General features: G+C 57.2%; 1 protein-coding gene across 4 annotated transcripts in view; it reads left to right on the top strand.

The window, feature by feature from the left end:
• Positions 1–44: 44 nt before the first annotated feature.
• KIAA0930 (KIAA0930 ortholog) overlaps positions 45–10,218 on the top strand; it is a 41,808-nt gene continuing 31,634 nt past the window's right edge. For all 4 annotated transcript variants that reach the window (XR_004263815.1, XR_004263814.1, XM_032261432.1 and 1 more), the window contains exon 1: positions 45–291. Coding sequence is in view for 2 of the 4 variants with exons in the window: in XM_032261432.1 (XP_032117323.1) it covers positions 72–291 (220 nt within the window). In the remaining 2 variants the exon portion in view is untranslated. The remainder of the gene's footprint in view (positions 292–10,218) is intronic.

Here is a 10,218-nt window from a genome sequence, read left to right as displayed (position 1 = left end):
CGGGGGGGGGGGGGGCGGGACGCGCCGGGGGCCCCTGCGGGCGCGGCGCGGGCGATGAGCCGGGGCCCGGCATGGCCTCCGCGCGGCCGCCGGGCCGGGCCTGCGCCTCGGCGTCCGCGCCCGCGGGGCTCCGGGCTGGGCCGCCCGCCCTCCCCGCCGCCGCCGCTGCCGCCGCCGCCCCCGAGCCTGCGGGCGGCGCCGAGGCCGAGGAGCGCTCGCTGCAGCACATGCTGCGTGCCATAGCGGAGGAGCGCGGCCGCCTCAGCCTGCGCCGCGAGGTCTGCGGCCTCGGTGAGTGGGGTCCGGGGGCGTAGCCGGGCCGGGGTCGGCGGGGGTGAGTGTCTCCGGGGCGGCCTCTGCGCGTCCGTGTCTCTGTGCATGTGTCATGGTCGCTCGGTCTCCCCGGGTGCCCTGTCTTCCTCCATGCACCCCCCGCCCCTGCATCTGGGTCTTCGTGCGTCCCGGGGTCTCAGTCTCTGCTTTTGGTCCGACGAGCGCCCCGCACCCCTGTGCCAGGGTCTCATTCGGCGTCTCCCTGTGTCAGTCCGTCCGGGTTTCTGTCTCATCTCCCTCCTTCCTCTTCGTGCTTCTGCGGGTCTTCTTCCTTCTCCAGGAAGCTCGCCCCGGGCCCTCAGCGCGGCCGCAGGGAGTGTGGGCGTGGGATCTGGGTACACCCTTAGCCCAGCGCGGCAGGGCCGAGCCCTCGTGGGCTCTGGGTGGACCTCCCTGCGAGCGTGCCCTGGCCACTGTCTCCTGCTTTCCGAAGCCTTTGTCTTTCCGCACCCGCCGGCCCCTCGCCTCCCTTAGCTGTATCCAGGGACCTGTTGGGCAGTGGCCCCCCGATTCCGCCCGCTTGGCAGAGGGGCAGAGCCTGCTTTCTCTCAGTGTGATTCTGGTCCTAAGTCATGGATCTGCTGGTGGGTGTGGGCTGGGGGAGCCTCGTATTGTTTGGAAGGGCCTGGGACTGCAGGTGTGGGTGGGGTCTCCCAGCCAGTGAGGTAATCCATTACTGATGGATCGTGCCCAGGCTCAAGCCCGGGAGAAGCCCCCTCTTTTGTCGTCTCAGGTTTGTCATCTTCTCCATGGAAAAGACCCCTCCCTCCTCCGTGCGGGGAATGACTTCATACCACATTGTCAGCCGCCCCCCACCCCACCCCCAGGCTGGGCTGGGGATTTCTGAGGGGGTGACAGCATTGCTGAGTAGGGAATGTCAGCCTTCCAGATTCACTCAGTGGCCCCTTCATTCACCATTGGGGAAACTGAGTCCCAGAGAGCAAACTCACCCCCAGGGTCACACAGCCACAGGGACATGGCAGTCCCAGGCATTCAGGGTCCCTCAGCAGGCCACACCCTGGAGGCTGGAGTGGGGAGAGGAAGTAAATTTGAATCCCTTTTGTAGGATGCAGGCTGAGCATGAGAGGCTTCGCAGTGAGCAGGCCCCAACCTAGCCTGCCTGGGGTGAGTGTTCCTCGTGGAGGGGTGGGGGTGGGGAGTGCTTATGAAGTGGAATGGACAAGAACTTCAGTGGTTGACAAGGTTTCAATGGTTTCTTGCTGAAAAGGTGTCAAAATTTAGTTTTGAGCAGACACTGGAGGATGCTCATTACTTCATTCTGCAGACAGTCATTGAGCACCTACTGTGTGCCACTCTGGCAGTCCACCTGTCACCTGGCACAGAATATCTGAGCTGGGATGCACCTGAGGGACCATCTGCTGTAGGCCACTTGGCCCTGTCTACTCAGCAGCTGCAGCCAGTTCCTCCCCACTCCCCTGTCTACACACACCTCCTGTCCTCTGACCACCTTTACCCGTGAGCACCTCTCCTCTTTTAGCCGGCTCCTCCCCCAAGGAGGCTGCAGGGCTATTCCTGGAACAGTGAACAGTGTAAATGACACCTAGCATTTACTGAGCACTTGCTATGTGCCGGGTGCTTTACTCATGCCACACATTTAATCCTGACACAGTACTGACTTTGCAAAGGAGCAGCATAGTCTCCCTGTCAGCCATGAAGAGCCTGAGGGTTAGAGAGGCAGGAGGCCTGCCCAGGGACAACCAATGAGGAAGCAGCATAGCTGGGACTGACCCCTTGCCAGGCTGACCCCAGAGCCTGCCCTCCACTCCTGAGTGTCCCCAGCCAGGCCTTTCTGTGCCTATGATTCTCACGCTAGTTCCTTGTCTCCTCTCCTGGCCTCCCGCACATGCAAGGTCTCCCATCTCACCCTGCTGCTGAACTCAGTCCCTGCAAGGCTCTGAAGCACTGCACTTTGACACCTGCTGTTTTTTCTGCCCGAAAGGCTGCCCCTACTCATTTGCCCCCCGAGCATCTGTAAGTTTTCCTTTAAGTCTCAGCTCCAATGCTGTCCCCTGGGAACTCTTTCCGACTCCCAGGCACACAGTCTTGTTCTGCCTGTGTTCTCTTTGTGGCAGGTTTGTGTCGTTAGGACAGTCAGGACGCTTGTGGCCTTGTCATGGTCTGTGTGCTGTCTCCCCAGTTAGCACATGAGGCCTTTGAAGGCATTACCCAGTCTGAGTCGTCTTGGTGCCCAGCACAGGGCACATATGGAGCCGGTGCCCAGTAAACATTTATCGAACAAGTAAGAAAATTATTTTCTGGACTGGCAGATGAAGGGCGTGGAGGGCCACAGAGATGGGAATCTTAACTTCTTAGAAGAGCTCATTTTTGGCCGGGCGCCGTGGCTCACGCCTGGAATCCCAACACTTTGGGAGGCTGAGGCGGGCGGATCACAAGGTCAGGAATTCAAGACCAGCCTGGCCAACATGGTAAAACCCCATCTCTACTGAAAATATAGAAATTAGCTGGGTATGGTGGCATGCACCTGTAATCCCAGCTATTCTAGAGGAACCTGGACTCAGGAGGCAGAGGTTGCAGTGAGCTGAGATTGTGCCACTGAACTCCAGCCTGGGCTACAGTGTGCCTCTACCTCCAAAAAAAAAAAAAAAAAACAGGAAGGGCTCATTTTTCAGATGAGAGATTTGATGTTCAGTGAGAGGTGAGCTTACTAGGAACTTAATGTGCAGAGTGGAGCTGGAACCCAGGGGTTGCCCAGGTACCCAGAGCATAGGAGCCAGAACACCAGTCCTGGAGCACTTGTGTGTCCACTGAGTCATCAGCCCTCTCAGGCTGCAGGGAAAGGGTTGTGTTTGATCATCTCCACTTTACATCTGTGACAGCCTGTTAGGTTTATGAATGAATTTAAATCTCCCAGATTTTTGTTGTTGCTTAGCGAAAGCTTGGGTTACTCAGAACCATGCCGTGTCGTCTGAGGTTGTTTTGAAGGTGTCAAGGGAGCCTCAGGTGGAGACACTGGGCTTTGGCTGAGTGGTTGTCATTCTCTGAGTCATTGTCTGTCTATAAGATGGGACAAAGCTACTGGTCCCCTGGTCTGCACTGAGGGATTGTCGCTCAGGGATTGTCCCTCAGCTCTCGTGATGAAAGGCACCTTGTAGGTTCACACCTGGCTTTCGAGGCTTGTCTGTGGCAGCCTCTGCAGTACAAAAGGACTTGAACGCTTGCTCTGTGCTAAGACGGGCAGGAGTGTTGGGCCCTGATCCCTGCCTTGTGGGAGGGCACAGTCCGTGGGAGCACGGTCACTGTTAGCTGAAGTACAAACCTTGCTGGAAGCAGCGGGGCTGTGGCTGCCCCAACAAGATTTTGGTATTGCATCCACAGGACACTGCTTGTGACTCCAGGTCACAGATGAGCCAGGCTGGCCGGCCGAGGTGGCTTCTGTCAAGCTCCAGAATCTCTGAGCTGGGAAGACTCAGGTGATTCAGGAGCCAGGTGTGCAATGCAGGTGTTTGGGTGAAGAGGGGACAAACCCTGCCACTTCCTACCAGGGCTTGGGCCTTCTCCTGGGCCCTGGGCCTCAGCCCAAGCACGCAGGCCCCCTTTCAACAGGGGCAGCCCTGACAGTTGGTCAGGCGATGTGGATGAGACCTGGGCTCGAGACCCAGTGTGAGTCCTGAGAGGTGCCATGAGCGGGTGGGGCCCACATCCACTACTTGCCTCTGAGCATTTTGGAGCCACTTGTCCCTGGCGTTTGGGGCTATAACCCCCTTTTAGGTAGCCTGGGGGGATTCTCCCTGTGTCTGGAGTGCTGCAGAGCAGAAGGGGCGTTTTATGTTCCTTCTTTCCCTTTGTCTTTGGAGTAATCCTACGGGGCAGACAGTGTTCCGTTCTTCTCTTTGTCCTGATGAGGGAACACTGGTTGGGGGAAGTAATGTGCCCCACCTGGAAAGTGGCTGAATCTGTCGGAGGCCAAGCTCTTAATTGCTTGACCCTGCGCAAAGATGAAGCCCACCCAGCCCTGTCCTCAGGGTGCTGAGGGTCTGGTGTCACAGGTTGTGTGGCAGCCTGGCCACAGTGGATGAAGGCAGGGCCTCAGTGGAGCTGTAAGCACTTAGCCAGAGGCCACAGAGAACGGAGCCGCCAGTGTGGCCCACGGGAGGGGTATGTGGACAGTGTAGCCTTCAAGCAGGGCTGAGGCTGGGTGTTGCGTGGATGGAGGAACAGAAGCTCACTTGGCTCTAAGGGGGGCTGTGGGAGTTGAGGCTGGAGTAATCCCTGGCTGAGGATTTGGTATTTCCCAGTGCTGGCCTCGGAGAGCCCTGCAGGTGTGATTTGTGGGGCGGCTGCACGGGAGGGGCCGTCAGTGCCGAGAATGCTGCGTGCCTGCTGCGAGCCAGTGCCTGGCACCTGCTGTGTTTCCTTCAGTCCCGCTCCTGGAAAGGTAGGTTCTGCCATGACCTCATTTTGCAGGTGAGGAAGCTGAGCTTCAGGGGGGGAGTGATGGACGCAAGGCTATGTAGCTGGCAGGTGACAGGCCTGCGATTCCAGCTGAGGCCCATCAGGTGCAAATAGCCATCCCGGGAGGCCTCGTGGAATGGGCCAGAGGAGTGAGGGGGAGAGCTTTGCCTCTGTGCTGAACGCCCGCCTGTGCCAGGCTTGTGGATGGGGAAGAGTGTTGTGCACCCTTCGCCTACCCCCCACCCCTGACCCCTGTCACTTTGCTAAGCCAGGTGTAGCTGGGCATACGTGATGGAGGCCCGGGGGTGTAGCTGGGCATACGTGATGGAGCCTTTAGTGGGAGGCACCGCTGGAAAGGAAGCCTGTGAGCCCTGGGTAAGCACTCCAGCCCTTGGGCCTCAGTGTCCTCATCTGTTGACTGGAGACCACAAACTCTCCAGGGACTTGGGGATTGTGTGAGAGCAGTGACGGAGTGAGTGAGACATGGCAGGTTCAGGCTCGGCACAAACCCCTGGCGTGGAGTTGGGCATAGACCAGGCTGCTGCTGTTGTCCAGGATGCAAAGCGTCCGGCCCGGTGCCTGCACGTGGAATTGGGGTTGTCCTCGCGCCCTGACGCTGCTTTGAGTTGGTATGGAAGGTCTCCCTGGGCTCCTTGAGGCCCTCCAACCCCAAGGCAGTCAGAGCTGGTTGTGGGCCAGCACGGTGGGGAGGAAGTGTGGCCGTGTGGCATGGCAGCAGAGCCTCTTTCAGTTCCTGGCCCTATTTTAAGGGTTGTGGGTTCCGGCCTCTACCCGTTCTGGGGCTGGAGCAGCCCCGGAGGCTCTCTCCTGAAGCTGAGACTCTGGGTCCTTTCGGGGGAACCTGAGGACGCTGGACCTCACACTTTCAAGAGGCCGAGGACCACAGCTGCACGGACGACTCTGCAGTGGCCGCGCAGGCACCCCCAGCCAGGGTGAGGACACTGTGCTGCCCTGCTCTGCGGCCTTGGGGAGTCATTTCCGCCTCTGGCTTCCAGCCTTCTGCAGAGGAACTTCCACAGCATGCGCTGTCCCCTCACTGTCCTGGGTCTCCTTGCCTCCTTCATCCGGCTGGGGAGGCTTGTACCAGCCACACCATGAAGCTGCTGAAAAGAAACCCCAAGCAGGAGACTTGTTAAAAAACAACCTTGGATTTCCCAAACAAATTGTTTTCCAGTATAAAAAAATGTTATATGCATGTTACAGAAACTGGAAAACAGAAGAGAGAGGAAACGATTATTCCTAGTTCCAGTTACCCAGAGACACACTACTGAGTTTGCAAAGTCCTGTCCTCTGATCTTTCCAGAGGCTTTTAAAAGAATACCTGATTTCTCTACACAGGTTTCTTAGTCACGCTTTTTCACTTAAAGTTCCTCAAACATCTCCCATGTTGTTCAGACTCTAAACGTTAAATGACTGCCCGAGAGTGGGGTGGGCACGCGATGATTTACTTAATTGGTCTCATGTGGTTGGAAACATAGCTTGGATCCAGTTTTCACTGTTCTAAATAACGCAGCAAAGCTTTCTAATACGTGCAGAGGTGACTGTGTTTGGATTATGTCTTTAAGCTAGCAACCTGGGAGGCTGCTTCTTGGAGGCTGCTGTCTGACCCCCAGGGACAGGGGTAGGACCATAGGTGGAAGACGGGTATTTACTGGGCTTCAGATGAACCCTTTTAGACAGCTTGTGTGGACTAGGAAGGTGAGGCTCGGAAGGTAGTGCTGGGCGTCCCAGCCGAGGGCGTGCAAGCAGCTGAGGAAGGACCCAGCCTCAGACTCGCCATTGGGCCTATGCCCTGACAGTCTGTGATTCTCCAACCTCATCTTCTCACCTGAGAGCTCTCCTCCTCGGGTTTCAGGCTCGTCTTCCCAGAGCAGGAAGCAGAGGCCCCCTGTTCCCCATTCAAGGAACGCAAGGCTTGGGAGCTGAGCCCTGAGCACAGGCCAGGCCGACGCCCCACCTGCACCTGCACACACACTGACCTTCCACTCCTGGTCACCCCTTACTCTGGGCCACCCCAGCTTGCCGGGGCCTTAGAGACAACAGAGACGTTTGCCCCTCAGGGTCAGTACATGTGCTGACCTTGGCACCCGGCCTATGCCAAGGCCCCCGGGTGTCAGAATTCAACCACAGACAGGAGCTCTGCAAGTCCCAGTCCAGGCTTCCCCGATAGGGTTTGGGTTTGGGTTTTGGGAAAGCCCTGATGCGTGGCAGCAGTCCCCATGCTGTGCTCTGGAGGCCCTTGTCCCTCTGATCCCTCCTGCATGCAGTGTTGGGCTAAGCAGGGCCAACCAGGACTTGTAAACAACACGCCATCTAATCTCATAACCCCTGTCAAGGTGGGAGTTAGCCCGTGTCTTACAAGGAAGACCGGAGGCTCAGAGCGTTGGAGAGACCTTCCCTCAGTCGTTTCCAGCAGCTTGGGTCTGCTGCACTCAGCTTCCTAGGAGGGCAGAGCTCGCTGCCCTTCACCCAAACCTGGCCGTCCTGCCCACCCTCCCAGTGTCCTGAGAGCAGCCACCAGGTCCACTGGTGAGTCAGAGCCCAGCGCATGTCCTGCCCCCCAGGTGGGCACCAGGGCTATTCTGCAAAGTCAGTCATTGAAGCACGTTCTGACCAGATGTGATTTCCCAGATGTTTCAGGTGACATCCGCTGTAGCTCCTGTGCTGAGGGGACCTTTCCCACCCAGGCCTACCGACTCCTTGGAAGAGGGGCTGCATGCCCTGTGTGGCCTGTGCTGGGGGACTCGGCCCAGCCTCTGCTTCCTTGTTCTGCTTTGAACCTCAGCCTTCCCTCCCTGGAACACCCTGCCTGCCTCAGGCCACCCACCCGGTACCTCACTGTGTTCAGAGCACAGAACCCTGGAGAACTTTTAAAACAAAATACCTGCTCCTTCCCACCTGGGCATCTGAGGAAAGGTCTTCCTGGGGGGGCCTGGAGCTGTGGTGTAATGCATTCCCTGTGCCTGGGTAGGTGTATCAGCCTGGGTTGGTGGCCACTGGGCTATGTGTTTGCCACCCTGCCCCCATTTGATGGATGGGGCCACCGAGGCTCAGAAGCAGGAGGGAACTGGCTGTGATGCCCTTCTTCCACCTTCCTGATCTGGCCTGCTCCCAGCCACCTGTCCTTGGACCCGCCTGAGCCCCAACTGTATGAACCTTAATGTCATTGACATTGACACCTGGCAGGAGGTGGGTGGGAAAATCAGTGTTCCATGGGATCCTTTCCTCACCCTAGAGATACCTGTGCCCCTGAGTCAAATTGAACTCTGCACATCAGGGAGACGGAGGCTGAGGTCAGGTACAGGGCCTAGCTCAGCCCTGCCACATGTAGAGGCGGTGGGCCAGCCTCCCCGCGAGCCAGTCCCGGCCCACTCTGCAGGATGGGCATTCTCCTGGGAGAAGATCTGACTCCGGGCTTCCTGTGCCTGATGAGCTCGGCCCTTCCAAGGTAGGGCGGCAGTTTGCTCTCAGTGCCCCCGTCAGGCAGCAGAATTCCTGCTCAGGCAGCAGAATGTCCTCTGGGTCACAGCGCGTCCTGGAGGAGCTGGGATGGAGCAGAAACCAGCCCAGCCCTGTCACTGACACAGACAGGTAAGGGAGGCTCAGAGTGAACCCTGACTGGCTCACAGGGCAACGAGTCAGGAGGGCTGGCTGCCTGATCTCAGCAGTGCCGCCTGTTGCCCTGTGGTGCGGGTGAGGAGACCCAGGCCTGCGAGCAACCGCAGAGTTCCCTTCCTCCATGTGTCCGTATCTTTATATAAAAATGCCTTGTATTGGGGTGTGCTCTGAATCTTGAAAAATGCCTTTCACACTTTGAGCAACGCTTATGGCAGAGAAAGGGGAGAAAAGCAGAATACCAATTCACTTTTCATGAAGTGCGTGGATTATCCGTGTAATTATGATAGAAAAGTGCTGCCCTTACACCCTTGTGTGTCCTCACAGCAGTGCTGAGCAGAAGGCAGGAGGGGTGTTGTGCCCATTTACAGAGGGAGACCGGGCTTCGGAGTGATAGGCGGTCCTGGGTGAGGTGGCCCTGGGCTGGGCTTCTGCCTTCTAGTTCTTTCTGAAACCTTGCTTCATAGGCACCTTGCCACTTTCCAGCACCAGCAACCCTACAAGACCCTTGTGCCTGTTAATTTCTTTCCTTCTCTGCAGTTTCTGCCCCTGAGGGTACACTTTGTGGATTTGTAGTCACCATTGCATCATTCATGGAGGTCGTATTTACTGAGCCCTGGAAATGCAGTGCTGAATTAGGATTGATCCTGACTCCTGGGAGCTTGGCGCTCACTGGGGAGGGTGTGGTGCAGGCCAGTACAGGGTGATCGTTGATGCCTCTGGCTTCCTGCTCCCCCGCCTCCACTCGCCCACCCCCCCAGCTGTGTATCCTGTCCACACACACCGCTGGGACCAGTCCAGACACCCCTCCGATCTCCAGGCCCCACTGCCAACGTAGGAGATGAAAAATACCTTTCTTCTCACCTTAGGTTCACGACTGAGGTTCCTGTAACAAGGCATGTTAACAAGAGAAAAGGGTAATTTAATAGAAGCTTTACTTGATACAGGAGCCTTCATACGGACGTGAAGATCCAAAGAAAAGGGCTGAACATGTGTATTTTCTTTTTTTGAGCCAGAGTCTCTGTCACCCAGGCCGGAGTGCAGTGGCGCAGTCTTGGCTCACTGCAATCTCCACCTGCCGGGTTCAAGTGATTGTCCTGCCTCAGCTTCCCGAGTAGCTGGGGTTATAGGTGCCCACCACCGCTTCTGGCTCATTTTTATGTATTTTGATTAGGGATGGGTTTCAACATGTTGGTCAGGCTTGTCTTGAACTCCTGACCTCAGGTGATCTACCCACCTCGGTCTCCCAAAGTGCTGGGATGAGAGGCGTGGGGCAGCGCGCCCGGCCTCAACTGTTTATTTTCTATGCTAGGTTTGATAAAGAAGCAGGTAGTTGTGGAGGAGTTTGGATAAAGAAACGTGATCTGGCGATAATGAACTGGTGAAGCTTATCGAGGCCTCTTTGTTGAGATTCTTCCCCAGCAAATCCCTGTGTCTTCAGAGATGAGGATGTTCTTTTCCTCTGGACATAGAGAGGGTGCCTCTCACATGAGGGTCTTATGACCTGCTTCAGGGAGAAGGGCAGGGGGAGGGTGAGAGGACCTTTCTGCTTCTGCTGTTTTCTCAAATGCCAGCATGTCGTATTTTGGGGTAGCATGGCCTGAACCCCATCACCAGCTTCCCTGGGACATCTGCTCCTACCTGTGTCTCAGGCACCTCCAGCTCAGCCTGACCAAGACTTGACTTGCTGCCCGACCTGTGCATGCTTCAGGAGTCAGCCCTCCCTTGCCCCTATGCCAGACTGTGCCTGGGCTATCTCCCCTCCCCACCTGCATCGCCCCATATGTCCCCACTGTGGACATTCCTGACTGTCAT

Source organism: Sapajus apella, unplaced genomic scaffold (assembly GCF_009761245.1).
Source record: "Sapajus apella isolate SASKATOON/1434 unplaced genomic scaffold, GSC_monkey_1.0 scaffold123, whole genome shotgun sequence".
Taxonomy (NCBI): Eukaryota; Metazoa; Chordata; class Mammalia; order Primates; family Cebidae; genus Sapajus; species Sapajus apella.
The sequence above is the reverse complement of the archived record's forward strand: the minus strand, read 5'-3'. Positions and strand labels throughout refer to the sequence as shown.